The 22,258-nt window shown below is 40.0% G+C and overlaps 1 protein-coding gene across 1 annotated transcript; it reads right to left on the reverse strand.

Annotated features, from left to right (window-relative positions):
- Window positions 1–37: 37 nt before the first annotated feature.
- On the reverse strand, window positions 38–20,421 carry LOC139736806 (scavenger receptor cysteine-rich domain-containing protein DMBT1-like; the record flags this gene model as incomplete). The annotated part of the gene is made up of 5 exons (XM_071647470.1): window positions 38–351; window positions 3,308–3,622; window positions 6,973–7,275; window positions 16,485–16,799; window positions 20,136–20,421. Coding segments are annotated over 5 exons (1,533 nt in total), but the record flags the coding sequence as incomplete, so codon positions are not given.
- Between the last annotated feature and the right edge of the window lie 1,837 nt (window positions 20,422–22,258).

A 22,258-nucleotide genomic window follows, 5' to 3' on the forward strand; every position in this document is an offset into this window, starting at 1 on the left:
TTGGTAAATACTTGCATATGTAAGGGCTTCTACAAGACTAGCCTTTACCTGGTGTTGTGCATTCCACCCCAACGTCTTGATAGTGATCGCAGGAGTGTCCGTATCCGTTGTGTTGACAATCAGCCAAGTTAGTCTCTTCGCCAGTGCATTCAACGCCTTGCAGAATCGGGCCAGATCCCTCTCCGTACTCAGCGCAGCAAGAATAATGGAAGGCGCCCTCAAAGCCCAGCATCCGACACACCACGTTGGCGTCTTCGATATCCCACCAGTCGTCACAGACAGTTCCCCATTGACCATTGTAGTAGATTTCCACTCTCCCGTGGGTGTCGTCTTCTCCTCCAACAAGTCGCACTTGAATTCCAGTATTTATATTCAATTGGTAAAGACAAAAACATATGACAAAACAATATAGGATTGTTGATTTATTTCGGACACTGTTTAACTCTTGGGGGAAAGATAAAAGAAATTGGACTACAGATGAGGAGCAATTTCCGCACGTAGTCATGAAGCGAAGAAAACTAGTCATTGTATATTTGCCTCAAAGTCCAGCAATTGGCTAGAAACAAACTTGTACATTCTTTCCTTTTATAAAGAAATTTGCATGTTTATTGAATTTGCCCTTTTTTACCAGTATCTAAAGAGCAGCTCACTAAAAATGCACTAACTCTAGCCAGGTCGATGTTGTAAAGCTGGTACCGTTCAGTTTCATATACAAGGGTCAGCTATTATACACCTTGGTTATAAAAAAAAACCAAAAAAAAAAAACACGAAAAGCGAAGAAACTCTTGTGACAGCTTTCACATAATTCTTCTCATCATCAATGAACATATCTTAAGGCCGTGTCACACCTTTCCGGGCAAGCCTTGCGTGCGACTTATGAAGAACATTTTTTACTACCCGGAGGTCCCCGGAATGAGCCGCACATGACAGTACGTGGCACGTATCTCACCCGTGACACCTGGAGGTCTGCATGCAAATCTTTTTACCCGCAACCATGTTTAGGAACTGTCACACCTTTCCGGGCAAGCTACGCAGGCTTGTTGCGCGTAGGAATTTTCCAGCATACCAGAAATTTCTGAGGGCGAACAAGGATTTGGGCGAATCAGTGCATGTGTCTTACTTGCTGGACGCGTTCTACTTAAATTCTACTTGCGGTTATACTGTGTGACCTTTGTACCAGTCGCGTGGGGGCTGACAACTCAGTGAAGGAATTCCCCTGAAGGAATGGCAGAAGTCCCATGGAATGTCATTATCTTGGCTGCATACGGGGACTGCGAAGTACCTGCGTTGGAGTTGCCTGCGAAGTGTTGCCGCTAAGGGTCTCCTACTGGCGTTCTGCGTGGACCTCTCCGGGCATCCCCGCGACTCACCCGGAAAAAGTTTTGGTCATGCTCAAAACTTGGCTGCGGTTAAATCGGACTTGCGTGAGCACCTCCGGGAAACTACAGGCGAGATACGCGCTAGGTACTGGCAGGTGCAGACCAACTGCGGAGAACTCCGGGTAGCAAATTTGTCTCCCCGCAAGTCAAGCCGAAATACTTCCCCAGATACGGTATGACAAGGTCTTGAGCATGCTCAAAACTTGTTCCGAGTGAGTCGTAGGGGTTTGCTCGCAGAAGTACACGCAAAACACCAGTAGGAGACCCTTACCGGCAGCACCTCGCAGGCAACTCCAACGCAGGCACTTCTCAGTACCCATAAGTCGCTCGTAACAGAAAACGGATCGCTTTCAAAGCTCTCACGCAGGTCACACGGAATGCACGCAAGTAGAAGCTAAGTAGCACGCGTCTAGTAGGTAAGAAACAAGTGCGAAAATTGCACACATTCTTGTTCGCCCGTGGAAAATCTTCTACGTGCTGGAAACTACTTCCTCACCACAAGCCCGCGTAGCTTGCCGGGAATTGTTGTTGTTGTTGTTGTTGTTGTTTTTTTTTTTAAGACGGCATAGATTGGGGCATGACGCGTATTAACTCTATAAAAGCCCAAGGGGGGGGGGGGGGGCAAATTGTGCGCCCCCTACCAGATTTTCCTTTACCACTCCTTCGCCCTTAATCCGATATCACCCAAATTTGGTGACTTTTCCTAAAATCTTATTGCGAACATTTTGGTGTATAATTTAGTTATATTTGATATTGCTGGTTGTCATGGCAACTACAAACTGACTACCACGTCAGTCAGATTTTGCATCTTTTTTCTGTTCCCATTTCATTAAACAGCATGACAGTGTATGAAATGGATGTTTCATGGCTGAAATTTGCTGGAGGACCAAAATTTTAAGTAATTAAGGTCCTTGAAAGTTTTTGTTATCATTTCCTTTGTTTTTATGTGACAAAGGCATAAAACAATAGATGTAATAGAGATAATTGAAAACAATACTATTTTCTGAAGATTGCCCTTCTATTTTGTGTTATTTTAATTCCTTCACCCAAGTTATGCCTCTCATATCATTAGTTTATCATATTATCAATTTGCAATCTCAAAGTTCCACTATTATGCAAATATGAAATGTCGTATTGAAAACTAAACATGTACCAATCTCAAACATTTCATCTCAGGTCTCATTATGTATTTCTTTATGTTGATATGAATAACGCCCCACGTGGTGACCTTGAGAAATTTCAATCATAACAAATAATAACATTCTACTTGCTTATCATTTGTGGCAAATATGAAAATGATTGATCTATAATAAGACATGTATAATGGGGATAAAGAAATCCAAAAAAAAAATCATGTTTTAAGCATATTTACTATGTATTTTTTATATTTTGGTAAATAGCGCCCTCCATGGGTGACCTTGAGAAAATTCAAAGGCACGGTCATGTGGAGTATAAGTTACTCTACCCATGTGCCAAATATGATCACGATGATACATCAAATAATAAAAAAAGTTATATAGGGTGTGGGGCACAATGTGCCCCCTCCCCCTTGGGCCTGCCAGGGGTCAAAATAGCTTGGGGTTCATAGGGTTAAACCTATGGGAAACGCGTTGGGTTAGGGTTTAGGGTTAGGGTTAGGATTAGGGTTAGGGTTAGGGTTAGGGTTAGGGTTAGGGTCCCCAATCTGTGCCGTCTAAAAAAAAACACGCTGCCCGGAAAGGTGTGACATGGCCTTTATAGCATTTTTACACTGAAGAAAACGGCCTACTAATTACTTTTTCAGCTTGAGCTGCAACAAGCTAGAGGTAAACCACCATGAAACCTTTCTTGATCTTTCTTATTCCGGCGGTCAAATCGGTTCAGAATAAAATGTTCATTACATGAATACGTGCATGTGTAATAGGGCATGTAAAATGTAAAGTATTCACCTGTTGGTATGCACTCCACACCAACGTCTTCATGGTGCGCGCAGTCATGCATTCCGTATCCGTTGTGCTGGCAATCTGCCAAGTTACTCTCCGTGCCATTGCATTGGACATCGTCCAGCAGAATCGGGCCAGATCCCTCTCCGTACTCTGAGCAGCAAGAGTAATTTGAGGCGCCCTCAAAGCCCAGCATCCGACACACCACGTTAGCTTCTTCGATGTCCCACAAGTCATCACAGACAGTTCCCCATTGACCGTTGTAGTAGATTTCCACTCTCCCTTGGGTGTTGTCTTGGCCTCCTACTAATCGGATTTCACCTGAAATGAAATGAAAAAAAAAAAACTGATTATTGTTTTGTTTTGTGGTTTTTTTTCATCGAGACCTATCTTCTTTTCCCATTTCATCAAAAATTTCAAAAAAAAAATGATATTCCATGTGATATTCGATTTTGTTTCTATCAATAATAAAGGGATTAAACAGTATTGGTGGAGATGAGATTGGGATTTCAACTGTTTGCGAGATACCAAGAAAACACTAAACAGTTGTATGACAATGTTATAGTACACAATATACTATTTCATGAGGAATTCAAAGTTTCTTTGATGAAAATCGGGTTTCAAATTAGTGAAACATTCAAAAACAAAGTAAAAAAAAACAATCGTAATAAAGCATGGGTCCCACAATTTATTGGAATCGCGCTTTTTTTGTTGATATCATAGTTATTATTGAAAACCAATCTTTATCTATTAAGCGTTGAATTCTTCTTAGAGTTACATGCTCTTTCATATTTCATAAGAAGTTTCTCATTATCTTACTAAAAATTGTTAGAAACCTCAAGCCAGGTCTCAACCAAAGCCATGCCTTTAAAGGGTGTGTACTGTTCTGATTGAGGTGAGGATTTAGCTTTTAACGTTTTGCGAGATATTCAGAAACCACTCCATGATATGTCAGTCAAAGAGCATGCAATTCTTAGAGGTATCGAAAGTTTATTTGAAGAAAATATGTTTTGAAATGGCTGAGATATCCAAAAACAAGGTTCAACAAAGGGATCCTAATAAAATGCGTGGCCTGTCGCTTTTTAATTATCATTTCTTTTTCTGATATTTCAGCCATTTGAAAACCAACTTTCATCAAATAGACGTTTAATCCTTCTTAAACTTACATGCCCTTTCATATTTATAATACGTTTCTCATTATCTCACGTAGAAATGATCAAAACATGAATCTCCACCCCAATCAGTATTGTACAATCAGTTTCATACACCCAGCACAAAAAAAAGAAGTAAAGTCTTTTAAAATTTTAATTTGTCACAGACTATTTTACTAAAAGTTAGTGCATTAAAAGTTAACGTTCATCACAAAACAAACAAAAAGTCGCACCCCTTGGTTTTACATAAGAGCTCAAAAAAGCTATCTTTCTTCTACATCATACTTCAGTTTGGATCTTAGCATGAATGGGAAAGTGTGTTTTCAGCAGTTTTTTGTAACCCCATTTGGGGGGAAAAGGAGAATGATCAGGCATGTCTTGGAGAAAATTTTTCATGTCTTGAAATCTTTTGCACACTCTTCACTTTCAAGTCTTATAACTATCGAAGAGACGACACTACTACCATATAAAAGTTAATTCAATTCGCTTTCAACCTGGTAAGTCAATTAAGAGAGAAATCTAGCGCATTAGGAATACATTCGCCGTTCTCTTCCAAAGTAAAAATTGCAAAAATGAAAAAGCTGTCATTCATTCCTATGCGCATTTCCATGTAACAATAATATAAAGAAAAAAACATAAATTTAACACAATAAAACACGGGATTTAAGACTCAACAATGAATGTATGATCTTTTTATTTTTCAAGCACAAAAGATCACCAAAAGACCAAACAATTGAGGAATATGAAGAATCTTTTGTCAAATCCAAATTCAAACGAATTCAAAGGAGAAGCATTTTAATCAAAAATGGTAGAAATTTGATTCGATTTCTCAAATTAGGAAAATTCAAGATAATGTTTGGTTCTTGAAGTTGTCTCAGAATTCTTAAATCACGAAATTGAGAGAATGTAAAACAGATGCTCTGTTTATTTAATCATCGTTATGCCTTTACTACCGATAAATGTACCTCATTTGAAGTTTGCGTTTAACAGAAAATTCTTGTTTTCTCCCTTTCATTTTCCTTATTATTTTGTTGCAATTGGAAACTGTATTTAAATGTTGTAATACAGGGCACTCTGTTAAAGCAGTTGTATTTACTAAAGAGATTACCCTGTTTAAAGAACACAGAATCAATCAATCATCAAATCGATATAAAGAAATAAGAGATCGGAAACTTATTTTAGCGATTTCATTCATGAATTTCGTGCAGATAATTGTTCCTATCATTGTTGTGTTGAAGGGCATTTCCAAATGAACAAAAACATGTCAATTTTTGCACTTTTTCTTTTTTCGTGCCTTGGAAGAAAAAAAAAGAAAATATGGAATATTAGGTCCCTCCTAAATCTTGGTATTGTAAATTTGATGATTGGTTTCTATATGATTACCTTATCCCCGACCAGACAGAGAGAAGCTAACAGACCAGACCAACATACTGTCTGCCTCTTTACATGATTGGTCGCACCTTAGGACAATTTGGGGTTTAGGGGGGGGGGGGGGGTTATATTATATATGAATATATATATATATATATATATATATATATATGCGAAATTGAGATTCTAATTACTAATATTAATATGTCCGTGAAATTAGACGTTTTGCTCTAAATCCGAAAAAATGCCCCTAGAATTATATTTTTTGGTCTATGAAGTCTTTTTAGCATTCATTTCTTACAATGTATGTATTAAATTGCTTTATCAGTATTATTGTGTGTTACATTTTTCATTAAGCTATGAGGAATTTCCCTGTTTTCAACATTATTTTTATCACAGATCCGTTTTGAAGGAAAATTATGCTAAAATAAATCTCTCTCACTTAAGTAAAGTGAAAATAATCATTTCTTTATAAATACGCTGACAAAACTTTCTGTGATTTTATGTCTGTGGTCAAAGAAGACAGAAAGACAGAAAAATAAGTGTTAAAACTGTTTTAGAAGAAAGATAAAGATGTTTTGCTAGACGAGGTTGTGTTTTAAAGGTCGAAAATGGAGAGAAATCGATTGTATTGGTATTTTCTCCTTTCTTTTTGAATTGGTATGCTTGCAAATAAAAATAGAAGTCGCATGAATAAGTAAACTTCATTGAACTTCATTTAGCGCTATTTGTGATAAACTATAATCGACTAGTTGCTAAGTATTCGATATGTTTTTATCGATGAGCACTTAACAATCTCTAACATTGTCTCCTTTGTAAACTAATAGGTATATTGCCTTTTCTTCCCTCAGATGAAAAATATTGTCATGGATTGTAAAGACCCAAGTATAAGAGCAAAAGATAATCCATTCAGAATTTTATGCAGTAAACCTTGCATACTTTGCCACTTTGTAATATCAAAAGGTATAAGACACAATGCTTCATGGATCCCACATACACGGATTTTTTTTTATCAGCCTCACCCGAATTTTTTATCTCAATCTTCATCTTAGCAATTTGTTTTACAGTTCCTGACGACAAATTTCGTTTGGGATAAACTGCTTGGTAAATACTTGCATATGTAAGGGCTTCTACAAGTCTAGCCTTTACCTGGTGTTGTGCATTCCACCCCAACGTCTTGATAGTGATCGCAGGAGTGTCCGTATCCGTTGTGTTGACAATCAGCCAAGTTAGTCTCTTCGCCAGTGCATTCAACGCCTTGCAGAATCGGGCCAGATCCCTCTCCGTACTCAGCGCAGCAAGAATAATGGAAGGCGCCCTCAAAGCCCAGCATCCGACACACCACGTTGGCGTCTTCGATATCCCACCAGTCGTCACAGACAGTTCCCCATTGACCATTGTAGTAGATTTCCACTCTCCCGTGGGTGTCGTCTTCTCCTCCAACAAGTCGCACTTGAATTCCAGTATTTATATTCAATTGGTAAAGACAAAAACATATGACAAAACAATATAGGATTGTTGATTTATTTCGGACACTGTTTAACTCTTGGGGGAAAGATAAAAGAAATTGGACTACAGATGAGGAGCAATTTCCGCACGTAGTCATGAAGCGAAGAAAACTAGTCATTGTATATTTGCCTCAAAGTCCAGCAATTGGCTAGAAACAAACTTGTACATTCTTTCTTTTTATAAAGAAATTTGCATGTTTATTGAATTTGCCCTTTTTTACCAGTATCTAAAGAGCAGCTCACTAAAAATGCACTAACTCTAGCCAGGTCGATGTTGTAAAGCTGGTACCGTTCAGTTTCATATACAAGGGTCAGCTATTATACACCTTGGTTATAAAAAAAAACCAAAAAAAAAAAAAACCACGAAAAGCGAAGAAACTCTTGTGACAGCTTTCACATAATTCTTCTCATCATCAATGAACATATCTTAAGGCCTTGTCACACCTTTCCGGGCAAGCCTTGCGTGCGACTTATGAAGAACATTTTTTACTACCCGGAGGTCCCCGGAATGAGCCGCACATGACAGTACGTGGCACGTATCTCACCCGTGACACCTGGAGGTCTGCATGCAAATCTTTTTACCCGCAACCATGTTTAGGAACTGTCACACCTTTCCGGGCAAGTAGACCGGGGGCCCAGAAGATTTATTCAGCTGAAAAGGGTCACACTTTCTAATGGTCTCATCATATAAGGATGTGTCCAAGGGTCAATAAAATGAATTGCTGGCAAGTCACATCCTGTACCGTAAGCCTAGGGACCACAAAAAGGGACCCCGAAAAATGAATTTATTCAGCCGAAGGGGGTCACGGACAAAAGTTGGTGGATATTGTTCCTTTGGGTGTACTTATCATGAAAACAGCAATGCCAGCTATTTTATCCTGTACGGGGCCCGAGACAGTAGCCCCAAAGGGCCCCACAAATATGGTGTTATTCAGCTGAAAAGGGTCACGGCTAATTTCTTTTGCAATGGAAGTAGTTCCCATCAGAGATATCGAAAACACCAATGCCAGCTATTTTATCCTGTACGGGGCCCCAGACAGTAGCCCCAAAGGGCCCCACCCCCCATAGGCCTACGTACAAACACACACAAACATTGATTTTATTCAGTTGAAAAGAGTCACGGCTAATTTCTTTTGCAATTGAAGTAGTTTCCATCAGAGATATCCAAAACACCAATACCAGCTACTTTATCCTGTACGGGGCCCCAGACAGTAGCCCCAAAGTGCCCCACCCCCATAGGCCATACGTACAAACACACACAAACATTGATTTCATTCGTGCAGCTGAGAAGAGTCACGGCTAATTTCATTTGCAATGGAAGGAGCACCCGTCAGAGATATCAAAAACACCAAAGTCAGCTATGTTATCCAGTACGGGGCCCCGGACAGTAGCCCCAAAGGAGCTCCCCCCCCCCCCACACACACACACATTAGTTTCATTCAGCTGAAAAGAGTCACGGCTAATTTCTTTTGCAATGGAAGTAGTACCCATCAGCTATTTTATCCTGCACGGGGCCCCAGTCAGTAGCCCCAAATTGCTCCCTCCCCCCTCCTCCCACACACACACTTATATTCAGCTGAAAAGGGTCATGGCTACTTTCTTTTGCAATTGGAAGTAGTAGGCATACTCATCAGAGATATCCAAAGCACTAAAGCCAGTTAATTTATCCAGTACGGGGTCCCAGACAGTAGTCCCGAAGTGCACCCCCCCCCCCAACACACACACACACACACACACACACACACACACACACACACACACATATATTAGTTTCATTCAGCTGAAAAGGGTCACGGCTAATTTCTTTTGCAATGGAAGTAGTACCCATCAGAGATATCCAAAATACCAAAGCCAGTTATTTTATCCTGTATGGGGCCCCGCACAGTATAGCCCCAAACACGGGTAATTTCTTTTGCACTGGAAGAAGTACCTATCAGTGATATTCAACACACCAAGGCTAGTTATTTTATCCTGCACAGAGCCCCAGACAGTAGCTCCACAGTGTCCCATCCATTATACATGTACTGTGAATCAGCTGAAAATGGTCTTACAAATTCTTTTGTAACGTTAATATCAGGGCCTACTGAACAGAGATATCACAAACACTAAAGCAAGTCATTTTATCCTGTATACGGGGTCCCATAGGTTACAGTAGCAAAACACTCAAGAAATTTGCAAAGGAAGCATCCTTCTGTATAGTGCACAACCAAGATGACCATATTACGAAAACCAGTCATTTCATCTTGTACTGGGCCCAGGGTACAGTAGCCATAAAGTGTCCCTCCCCCACATAATTATTACGACATCATTTAGCTGAAAAGAGTCATAGTTGTTTTTCTTTTACAATCTAAGTAGGCCTTAGTTTACATCATAGATACCCAAAACATCAAAGCCAGTTGGGTTTTCCCAGCCAATTTCGCACTTTCGTTGGTTCATTTGATAGAAGATTCGAAATCGTAAAATGGGTATTCAAATTGGCTGGTATACCCTACGTTCATTCAAATTCGCCTTGACTTGCCGAAAAGGGTATTTCAGTCATTAAATTTCGCGAAAAACAGTCAAATTCCAAACGTGTTCATTCAAATTCAAATCATGCTATTTCTTTGTTTCAGATCATTTTAACATGTCTTTCTATGTGTGTTTTCGTTTCATCTATAAATTACTGTTATAAAGCAGTAAAAGTATAATTGTATCACTGTACAGCAGGGAGTGCAGGGAGCACGGACTCGATGGGAAGGGGTGGGGCAGAGGAAGGTGTCATGGAATGATCTCCTGTGGTCAATGTCCTCTGGAGCTGTGCGCTTCATGATCAGTTCCACCTTTGATGTTTTGCCGTCGCCAGTAAATCTTCAGAGATGGGGCATTGTGGAGGATGGTGGATGCAGGGTTTGCAACAAGGCGAAGGGCTCACTAGAGCACATTTTGTCAGCATGTGGAGGTCTATTACAGGCCTATACATGGAGGCATAACCAGGTGTTGAAGGAGATGGCGGAGGTGGCGAGGGTGGCAGTGGAGGCAAGGAAGAAGAATGGGCCTCCTAGGGTGAGGGGAATCCGGTTTGTGAAGGAGGGGGTGAGATGCAGTGTGAGAAGGAAGGGTCAGAGGGATGATGGTGGGGGATCTTAGCAGCGAGGGATGATTGGGAAGTGCGGGTGGATGAGGGGAACCGTGCAGTGCCAGAGGAGGTGGTAGTAAATGCCCTTCGGCCGGAGATGGTGCTGGTGGCTAGGTCTGTGCACAGGTTAGCAATGGTGGAGCTGACTGTGCCATGGGAGACAAGGATGGATGAGGCAAGGGAAAGAAAGTTGGATAGGTATGCTGAGTTGAGGGAGGAGTGTGAGAAAAGGGGGTGGAGAGCGGAGGTGCATACTGTGGAGGTGGGGTGCAGGGGATATGCTGGACGATCGGTAAGGAGGTGGGTCAGAGGGATGGGAATAGGTGGTAGGGACGGGGAAAGGTGGATCAGGAGAATTTGTGGGGCAGCAGAGACAGGATCTGCATGGATAGTAGGGAAGGTGGGGGTGGTGGGAATAGGGGGGTGTAGGGAGAGTGTTTCTGGAGTGAGGAGAGGTGATTGATTCCAAGCGTTTTCTTTTTTTTCTGTCTTGTTTTGTGATGTTTTGTTTTGTTTTGTTTTGTTTTGTTTTTTCTTTGAAATGCCATGGGGTGCTGTCAAGGGGATCCCAACGCAGCACCGGCCAGCCAGGGGGAGGTGTACAGCACTTAAATGGCCGAAACACTGGTGATCCCTGGTGTGCTGCTGACGACCCATGGCATTTGCGGAGTTAACATCTTTCCGTTTATTATCTTTTTCTTATCTAGTATAACTGGATTTGGTTGTTCTGTAACCAGACTGGTAACGCTCCTTCTCTTCCATATACATGTCATTATAGGCCTATACGTGTACCAGTAATGCAGATTAACTTCATTTTTATAGTCATGACAGCACAATAGATACAGACGTATATCTCTAGAAGACATAGAAAGAATTATTATCAAAAAAAAAACAAACATTTGAGGATCATAACCTTGACTTCTTGGAACTGGCCGACCGCTTGTAATAAAGCGCTCGTAAAGGCCAGATAATTTGTGGCTTCTTACTTCTTTGGATTCAAAAAGCACGTTAAAAAAAAATGGTGTCAAAGTCTCTTAAACGAATACGCATGACTGCAGAATTGACTGCAGAACATGTTAAATTAGATGGCCAGAAATCAATTTGAATTAACGAGCGCAGCATGTAATCACGTGACTATATCATTATGAATTTATGAATGAACGGATAGTGGAATGGTACTTGTCTTATATATGGATTTCAGTTGAAAAAGTGTTACTTAGAATAAGGTAAGAAGTAATGTGAATGTTTCAAAATAAAGTTGAATGAAGAGATTAATATGACATTGAACTACCATGTCATCTAGGTGAAATTTTTTTATATTTGATTCAACATTAAAGAATTCGATTAAAAGAGGTACGATATTGGCCCGGATGCAGGGCCCTTGACAGGTATAGCCCCAAGGTATTCCCACCCCATATGAATTAAGTGTTTTTACGTGAAAAGAGTCATGTATGCCTATTTTCCTTGGCAGTGGAATTAACAGCTGAGATACGTAAAACACAAACCCATCCAGTTAAGGGGCCCCCAGCCAGTAGCTGGAAAGTGCTCCCGTATTATTTTATTCTAAGTGGAAAGAATCACTGCTATAATTTCTTTTGCAATGGAAGTAGTACTCAACGAGGTATCAAAAACACCGAAACCAGTTGTATAGCTGTACGGGGCCCCACGGAGTGTTCCTTAAGTGTCCCCACATGTAAGTCCACTATCGAGATCTGCATCCCGATCTATTCAATCTGTCAGATCGGGAGAGAGCGGCAAAAGTGTACGGGGACCGGGAGCATGGTAGCAGCAGCGTTTGGGTGATGGGGTTGGATCTGGCAATTTTACAGATCGGGAAGAAATTTTGAACTGGTTCAAAATTTCTTCCTCATCTCCCCATCAAGATTGACCTATTTTGAATCGTAGCTCAAACGGGGAGAGAGCAGTGACAGTGTAAATACCGCGGGATGAGCGTAACAATTCCAGGTTTTTCTGACCGTAGTAACAGCGGCACAAGAACGGGAAATATAGTCTAATGTGACTAGACACCGACGACATGGTCCCGCTGCTGCGCCGCTTTCTTGATCAAAGCACGACCTTCCCGCTTTAACGACGCTCTCACTAAGTTCTCTACTCTCATATAAAATCAAGGCCTGTTCCTACGACGCTTGTTGGCCGCTTTAGCTACGCTGTTCCTACGCTTTCCCAGACTCAATTATGCATGTCTTCCGCTCTCGCCGCTCTAAAATCGAACGTTGCCGATACGCTGGAAAATGTTTGCCAGAACAGCAAAACTGATGATGAGGAGGACGCGTTGTCGTTGTCGCGAAAATGAAGGCGAAGGAGCGCATATTTAAGAAGAAGAAGAGATGCAAACAATAAAGAGAATAAAGCAAAACACTTTGAAGCTACTGTACTGGGCCCCGTGCAGGATAAAATATCTGACTTTGGTATTTTAATATCCGATGGATACTACTTCCATTGCAAAAGAAATTAGCCGTGACCCTTTTCGGCTGAATGAAACCAATATGTGTGTGTGTGTGTGTGTGTGTGTGTCTGTGTGTGTGTGTATGTGTGTGTATGTGTATGTGTGTGTGTGTGTGTGTGTGTGTGTGTGTGTGTGTGTGTGTAGGGGGAACTTTGGGGCTACTGTCTGGGGCCCCGTACAGGATAAAATAACTGGCTTTAGTGCTTTGGATATCTCTGATGAGTACTACTTCCGATTGCAAAAGAAAGTAGCCGTGACCCTTTTCAGCTGAATAAAATCCATATGTGTGTGTGTGGGGGGGGGGGGGAGGGGGAGGGGGTAAGGGGGCAATTTGGGGCTAATGTCTGGGGCTACTGTCTGGGGCCCCATGGAGGATAAAATATAACTGGCTTTGGTATTTTTGGATTTCTCTGATGGGTACTAATTCCATTGCAAAAGAAATCAGCCGTGACCCTTTTCAGCTGAATGAAAGTATTGTGTATGTGTGTTGGGGGGGGGGGGGGCACTTTGGGGTTACTGTCTGGGGCCCCGTACAGGACAAAATAACTGGCTTTGGTGTTTTGTATGTCTCTGATGGGTACTACTTCCATTGCAAATGAAATTAGCCGTTACTCTTATCAGCTGAATAAAGTCAATGTGTGTGTGTGTGTGTGTTTGTACGTAGGGCTTGTAGGGGGTGGGGCACTTTGGGGCTACTGTCTGGGGCCCCGTGCAGGATCAATTAGCTGGCTTTGGTGTTTTTGATATCTCTGATTGGTACTCCTTCCATTGCAAAAGAAATTAGCCGTGACTCTTTTCAACTGAATAAAATCAATGTTTGTGTGTGTTTGTACGTAGGGCCTATGGGGGGTGGGGCCCTTTGGGGCTACTGTCTGGGGCCCCGTACAGGATAAAATAGCTGGCATTGGTGTTTTGGATATCTCTGATGGGAACTACTTCCATTGCAAAAGAAATTAGCCGTGACCCTTTTCAGCTGAATAACACCATATTTGTGGGGCCCTTTGGGGCTACTGTCTCGGGCCCCGTACAGGATAAAATAGCTGGCATTGCTGTTTTCATGATAAGTACACCCAAAGGAACAATATCCACCAACTTTTGTCCGTGACCCCCTTCGGCTGAATAAATCCATTTTTCGGGGTCCCTTTTTGTGGCCCCTAGGCTTACGGTACAGGATGTGACTTGCCAGCAATTCATTTTATTGACCCTTGGCCACATCCTTACATGATGAGACCATCAAAAAGTGTGACCCTTTTCAGCTGAATAAATGCTCTGGGCCCCCGGTCTAAGGCTACGCAGGCTTGTTGCGCGTAGGAATTTTCCAGCATACCAGAAATTTCTGAGGGCGAACAAGGATTTGGGCGAATCAGTGCATGTGTCTTACTTGCTGGACGCGTTCTACTTAAATTCTACTTGCGGTTATACTGTGTGACCTTTGTACCAGTCGCGTGGGGGCTGACAACTCAGTGAAGGAATTCCCCTGAAGGAATGGCAGAAGTCCCATGGAATGTCATTATCTTGGCTGCATACGGGGACTGCCAAGTACCTGCGTTGGAGTTGCCTGCGAAGTGTTGCCGCTAAGGGTCTCCTACTGGCGTTCTGCGTGGACCTCTCCGGGCATCCCCGCGACTCACCCGGAAAAAGTTTTGGTCATGCTCAAAACTTGGCTGCGGTTAAATCGGACTTGCGTGAGCACCTCCGGGAAACTACAGGCGAGATACGCGCTAGGTACTGGCAGGTGCAGACCAACTGCGGAGAACTCCGGGTAGCAAATTTGTCTCCCCGCAAGTCAAGCCGAAATACTTCCCCAGATACGGTATGACAAGGTCTTGAGCATGCTCAAAACTTGTTCCGAGTGAGTCGTAGGGGTTTGCTCGCAGAAGTACACGCAAAACACCAGTAGGAGACCCTTACCGGCAGCACCTCGCAGGCAACTCCAACGCAGGCACTTCTCAGTACCCAAAAGTCGCTCGTAACAGAAAACGGATCGCTTTCAAAGCTCTCACGCAGGTCACACGGAATGCACGCAAGTAGAAGCTAAGTAGCACGCGTCTAGTAGGTAAGAAACAAGTGCGAAAATTGCACACATTCTTGTTCGCCCGTGGAAAATCTTCTACGTGCTGGAAACTACTTCCTCACCACAAGCCCGCGTAGCTTGCCGGGAATTGTTTTTTTTTTTGTTTTTTTTTTTTTTTGTTTTTTAAGACGGCATAGATTGGGGCATGACGCGTATTAACTCTATAAAGCCCAAGGGGGGGGGGGGGGGGGGGGCAAATTGTGCGCCCCCTACCAGATTTTCCTTTACCACTCCTTCGCCCTTAATCTGATATCACCCAAATTTGGTGACTTTTCCTAAAATCTTATTGCGAACATTTTGGTGTATAATTTAGTTATATTTGATATTGCTGGTTGTCATGGCAACTACAAACTGACTACCACGTCAGTCAGATTTTGCATCTTTTTTCTGTTCCCATTTCATTAAACAGCATGACAGTGTATGAAATGGGTGTTTCATGGCTGAAATTTGCTGGAGGACCAAAATTTTAAGTAATTAAGGTCCTTGAAAGTTTTTGTTATCATTTCCTTTGTTTTTATGTGACAAAGGCATAAAACAATAGATATAATAGAGATAATTGAAAACAATAATATTTTCTGAAGATTGCCCTTCTATTTTGTGTTATTTTAATTCCTTCACCCAAGTTATGCCTCTCATATCATTAGTTTATCATATTATCAATTTGCAATCTCAAAGTTCCACTATTATGCAAATATGAAATGTCGTATTGAAAACTAAACATGTACCAATCTCAAACATTTCATCTCAGGTCTCATTATGTATTTCTTTATGTTGATATGAATAACGCCCCACGTGGTGACCTTGAGAAATTTCAATCATAACAAATAATAACATTCTACTTGCTTATCATTTGTGGCAAATATGAAAATGATTGATCTATAATAAGACATGTATAATGGGGATAAAGAAATCCAAAAAAAAAAAATCATGTTTTAAGCATATTTCCTATGTATTTTTTATATTTTGGTAAATAGCGCCCTCCATGGGTGACCTTGAGAAAATTCAAATGTACAGTCATGTAGAGTATAAGTTACTCTACCCATGTGCCAAATATGATCACGATGATACATCAAATAATAAAAAAAGTTATATAGGGTGTGGGGTACAATGTGCCCCCTCCCCCTTGGGCCTGCCAGGGGTCAAAATAGCTTGGGGTTCATAGGGTTAAACCTATGGGAAACGCGTTGGGTTAGGGTTTAGGGTTAGGGTTAGGATTAGGGTTAGGGTTAGGGTTAGGGTTAGGGTCCCCAATCTGTGCCGTCTAAAAAAAAAACACGCTGCCCGGAAAGGTGTGACATGGCCTTTATAGTATTTTTACACTGAAGAAGACGGCCTACTAGTTACTTTCTCAGCTTGAGCTGCAACAAGCTAGAGGTAAACCACCATGAAACCTTTCTTGATCTTTCTTATTCCGGCGGTCAAATCGGTTCAGAATAAAATGTTCATTACATGAATACGTGCATGTGTAATAGGGCATGTAAAATGTAAAGTATTCACCTGTTGGTATGCACTCCACACCAACGTCTTCATGGTGCGCGCAGTCATGCATTCCGTATCCGTTGTGCTGGCAATCTGCCAAGTTACTCTCCGTGCCATTGCATTGGACATCGTCCAGCAGAATCGGGCCAGATCCCTCTCCGTACTCTGAGCAGCAAGAGTAATTTGAGGCGCCCTCAAAGCCCAGCATCCGACACACCACGTTAGCTTCTTCGATGTCCCACAAGTCATCACAGACAGTTCCCCATTGACCGTTGTAGTAGATTTCCACTCTCCCTTGGGTGTTGTCTTGGCCTCCTACTAATCGGATTTCACCTGAAATGAAATGAAAAAAAAAATGATTATTGTTTTGTTTTGTGTTTTTTTTTTCATCGAGACCTATCTTCTTTTCCCATTTCATCAAAAATTTCAAAAAAAAAATGATATTCCATGTGATATTCGATTTTGTTTCTATCAATAATAAAGGGATTAAACAGTATTGGTGGAGATGAGATTGGGATTTCAACTGTTTGCGAGATACCAAGAAAACACTAAACAGTTGTATGACAATGTTATAGTACACAATATACTATTTCATGAGGAATTCAAAGTTTCTTTGATGAAAATCGGGTTTCAAATTAGTGAAACATTCAAAAACAAAGTAAAAAAAAACAATCGTAATAAAGCATGGGTCCCACAATTTATTGGAATCGCGCTTTTTTTGTTGATATCATAGTTATTATTGAAAACCAATCTTTATCTATTAAGCGTTGAATTCTTCTTAGAGTTACATGCTCTTTCATATTTCATAAGAAGTTTCTCATTATCTTACTAAAAATTGTTAGAAACCTCAAGCCAGGTCTCAACCAAAGCCATGCCTTTAAAGGGTGTGTACTGTTCTGATTGAGGTGAGGATTTAGCTTTTAACGTTTTGCGAGATATTCAGAAACCACTCCATGATATGTCAGTCAAAGAGCATGCAATTCTTAGAGGTATCGAAAGTTTATTTGAAGAAAATATGTTTTGAAATGGCTGAGATATCCAAAAACAAGGTTCAACAAAGGGATCCTAATAAAATGCGTGGCCTGTCGCTTTTTAATTATCATTTCTTTTTCTGATATTTCAGCCATTTGAAAACCAACTTTCATCAAATAGACGTTTAATCCTTCTTAAACTTACATGCCCTTTCATATTTATAATACGTTTCTCATTATCTCACGTAGAAATGATCAAAACATGAATCTCCACCCCAATCAGTATTGTACAATCAGTTTCATACACCCAGCACAAAAAAAGAAGTAAAGTCTTTTAAAATTTTAATTTGTCATAGACTATTTTACTAAAAGTTAGTGCATTAAAAGTTAACGTTCATCACAAAACAAACAAAAAGTCGCACCCCTTGGTTTTACATAAGAGCTCAAAAAAGCTATCTTTCTTCTACATCATACTTCAGTTTGGATCTTAGCATGAATGGGAAAGTGTGTTTTCAGCAGTTTTTTGTAACCCCATTTGGGGGGAAAAGGAGAATGATTAGGCATGTCTTGGAGAAAATTTTTCATGTCTTGAAATCTTTTGCACACTCTTCACTTTCAAGTCTTATAACTATCGAAGAGACGACACTACTACCATATAAAAGTTAATTCAATTCGCTTTCAACCTGGTAAGTCAATTAAGAGAGAAATCTAGCGCATTAGGAATACATTTGCCGTTCTCCTCCAAAGTAAAAATTGCAAAAATGAAAAAGCTGTCATTCATTCCTATGCGCATTTCCATGTAACAATAATATAAAGAAAAAAACATAAATTTAACACAATAAAACACGGGATTTAAGACTCAACAATGAATGTATGATCTTTTTATTTTTCAAGAACAAAAGATCACCGAAAGACCAAACAATTGAGGAATATGAAGAATCTTTTGTCAAATCCAAATTCAAACGAAATCAAAGGAGAAGCATTTTAAACAAAAATGGTAGAAATTTGATTCGATTTCTCAAATTAGGAAAATTCAAGATAATGTTTGGTTCTTGAAGTTGTCTCAGAATTCTTAAATTACGAAATTGAGAGAATGTAAAACAGATGCTCTGTTTATTTAATCATCGTTATGCCTTTACTACCGATAAATGTACCTCATTTGAAGTTTGCGTTTAACAGAAAATTCTTGTTTTCTCCCTTTCATTTTCCTTATTATTTTGTTGCAATTGGAAACTGTATTTAAATGTTGTAATACAGGGCACTCTGTTAAAGCAGTTGTATTTACTAAAGAGATTACCCTGTTTAAAGAACACAGAATCAATCAATCATCAAATCGATATAAAGAAATAAGAGATCGGAAACTTATTTTAGCGATTTCATTCATGAATTTCGTGCAGATAATTGTTCCTATCATTGTTATGTTGAAGGGCATTTCCAAATGAACAAAAACATGTCAATTTTTGCACTTTTTCTTTTTTCGTGCCTTGGAAGAAAAAAAAAAGAAAATACGGAATATTAGGTCCCTTCTAAATCTTGGTATTGTAAATTTGATGATTGGTTTCTATATGATTACCTTATCCCCGACCAGACAGAGAGAAGCTAACAGACCAGACCAACATACTGTCTGCCTCTTTACATGATTGGTCGCACCTTAGGACAATTTGGGGTTTAGGGGGGTTACATTATATATGAATATATATATATATATATATATATATGCGAAATTGAGATTCTAATTACTAATGTTAATATGTCCGTGAAATTAGACGTTTTGCTCTAAATCCGAAAAAATGCCCCTAGAATTATATTTTTTGGTCTATGAAGTCTTTTTAGCATTCATTTCTTACAATGTATGTATTAAATTGCTTTATCAGTATTATTGTGTGTTACATTTTTCATTAAGCTATGAGGAATTTCCCTGTTTTCAACATTATTTTTATCACAGATCCGTTTTGAAGGAAAATTATGCTAAAATAAATCTCTCTCACTTAAGTAAAGTGAAAATAATCATTTCTTTATAAATACGCTGACAAAATTTTCTGTGATTTTATGTCTGTGGTCAAAGAAGACAGAAAGACAGAAAAATAAGTGTTAAAACTGTTTTAGAAGAAAGATAAAGATGTTTTGCTAGACGAGGTTGTGTTTTAAAGGTCGAAAATGGAGAGAAATCGATTGTATTGGTATTTTCTCCTTTCTTTTTAAATTGGTATGCTTGCAAATAAAAATAGAAGTCGCATGAATAAGTAAACTTCATTGAACTTCATTTAGCGCTATTTGTGATAAACTATAATCGACTAGTTGCTAAGTATTCGATATGTTTTTATCGATGAGCACTTAACAATCTCTAACATTGTCTCCTTTGTAAACTAATAGGTATATTGCCTTTTCTTCCCTCAGATGAAAAATATTGTCATGGATTGTAAAGACCCAATTGTATAAGAGCAAAAGATAATCCATTCAAAATTTTATGCAGTAAACCTTGTATACTTTGCCACTTTGTAATATTAAAAGGTATTAAGACACAATGCTGCATGGATCCCACATACACGGATTTTTTTTTATCAGCCTCACCCGAATTCTTTATCTCAATCTTCATCTTAGCAATTTGTTTTACAGTTCCTGACGACAAATTTCGTTTGGGATAAACTGCTTAGTAAATACTTGCATATGTAAGGGCTTATAAAAGACTACCATTTACCTGGTGTTGTGCATTCCACCCCAACGTCTTGATAGTGATCGCAGGAGTGTCCGTATCCGTTGTGTTGACAATCTGCCAAGTTGGTCTCTGCGCCAGTGCATTCAACGCCTTGCAGAATCGGGCCAGATCCCTCTCCGTACTCGGCGCAGCAAGAATAATGGAAGGCATCCTCAAAGCCCAGCATCCGACACACCACGTTGGCGTCTTCGATGTCCCACCAGTCGTCACAGACAGTTCCCCATTGACCATCGTAGTAGATTTCCACTCTCCCGTGGGTGTTGTCTTCCCCTCCAACAAGTCGCACTTGAATTCCAGTATTCATATTCAATTGGTAAAGACAAAAACATATGACAAAACAATATAGGATTGTTGATTTATTTTGGACACTGTTTAACTCTTGGGGGAAAGATAAAAGAAATTGGACTACAGATGAGGAGCAATTTCCGCACGTAGTCATGAAGCGAAGAAAACTAGTCATTGTATATTTGCCTCAAAGTCCAGCAATTGGCTAGAAACAAACTTGTACATTCTTTCTTTTTATAAAGAAATTTGCATGTTTATTGAATTTGCCTTTTTTTTAATCAGTATCTAAAGAGCAGCTCACTAAAAATGCACTCATTCTAGCCAGGCCGATGTTGTAAAGCTGGTACCGTTCAGTTTCATATAAGGGTCAGCTATACACTTTGGTTAAAAAAAAAGCAAAACACGAAACTCTTGTGACAGCTTTCACATAATTCTTCTCATCATCAATGAACATATCTTAAGCGGGGTTCCCACTATCACGATTGGCGCCACGATTTAAATCGTGGTCTTAATCGTGAAGCAATCGTGGCGATCTTATTAGATCGTATAAGATTGTATTAGATCTCGAGGTCATTCGTGCTAATCGCGTTAATTGTAGAAAATTTTTGGACAGTTCAAAAGTTTTCTACCATTAACACGAATAATTTTTGATCGTGATCATCTCATCAGATTGTCTTGGATCATATCAAAACGCAGCAAATCTTATCTTATCGTGCTTCTTAATCGTGTTGATTGGGATCGACTTATTCACTTTCCTTCTGCATTTTCTTTGTTGTTGCACATGAGCCTTTATTTTACTCTCAAATCGTATATATTTTGTATTCCGCGAGGTTGAATAAGGGAGGGTTGGCACAATAAAATATAAGATAACAACACTACTGAAACATCCCCAGAACTAGAATATTTCACATACCCCACAGATTAACCTTTGTGACCTTTTAAAAGTGACAACTGTCGTGGAAGTTAGGTCACTCGTGCATGACTATAAAGGATCATTGTCATTATTTTCACGTACTATAGAAGTTAGTTACGAAGCGTAGCAATACCCCAGCGAAATAATTTTGCTTAAGTCTTTTTTTTCTTAAAGATGACATTTATTTTAGGGAAGTTACCATTCTCTTGTGTGTGTATATCGGTTTTGTTAAACACTGTTAAATAAAACAATAATCCCTCCAAACCAACAAAACTTTCAATACCCCATGAGATAACGACATTTTGAAATAGAAATACATAAGATACATGCTATGCGAATATGAAATCAGACACACAAGTAATACTATCAGTTCGGCCAACTTTCTTATATTGAGCGTATCCCACATGCGTTATATCATTAAGCTTTCTTCATGTATTTCAGAGGAAGGTGAAAACATGTTGTTTTGATCTTCTTCTTTTTTCTGGGTGAGCATGGGCGTCACCAGGGGGGGGGGGGGGTGCGTTGGGTGCGAACGCATCCCCCTTCAGACCTTTAAAAAACAAAAAAACAAAATCAGTCTGCGAGCGACCTCAACGCCGGACCCTAAATAATTACTGATATCTTTTATCTATTTATCTTTTTTTTTGAAATTTTGCATCGGGAAAAAAACAATCGTGGGCAAAAACGATTCGCACCCCTGGTTCTGGCAGCACTGATTTTATACATAATACAATTGTATTCTACACAGTGTTTACTATTTAGATAGATTTTGGACATCCTTCCCATGCTTGGTCACTTCGACGCCACCTCGCTGGTCTGATACCTCCCCCAGTCATGAACATAAACCGACACCCTTGACTACCACTGGCGGATCCAGGGGGAGGGGCGCACCGGGCGTCCCCCCCCC

The sequence above is a fragment of the Diadema antillarum genome, unplaced genomic scaffold (genome assembly GCF_040938485.1).
Source record: "Diadema antillarum isolate AM-2024a unplaced genomic scaffold, OU_Dant_1.0 seq00000663_RagTag, whole genome shotgun sequence".
Taxonomy (NCBI): Eukaryota; Metazoa; Echinodermata; class Echinoidea; order Diadematoida; family Diadematidae; genus Diadema; species Diadema antillarum.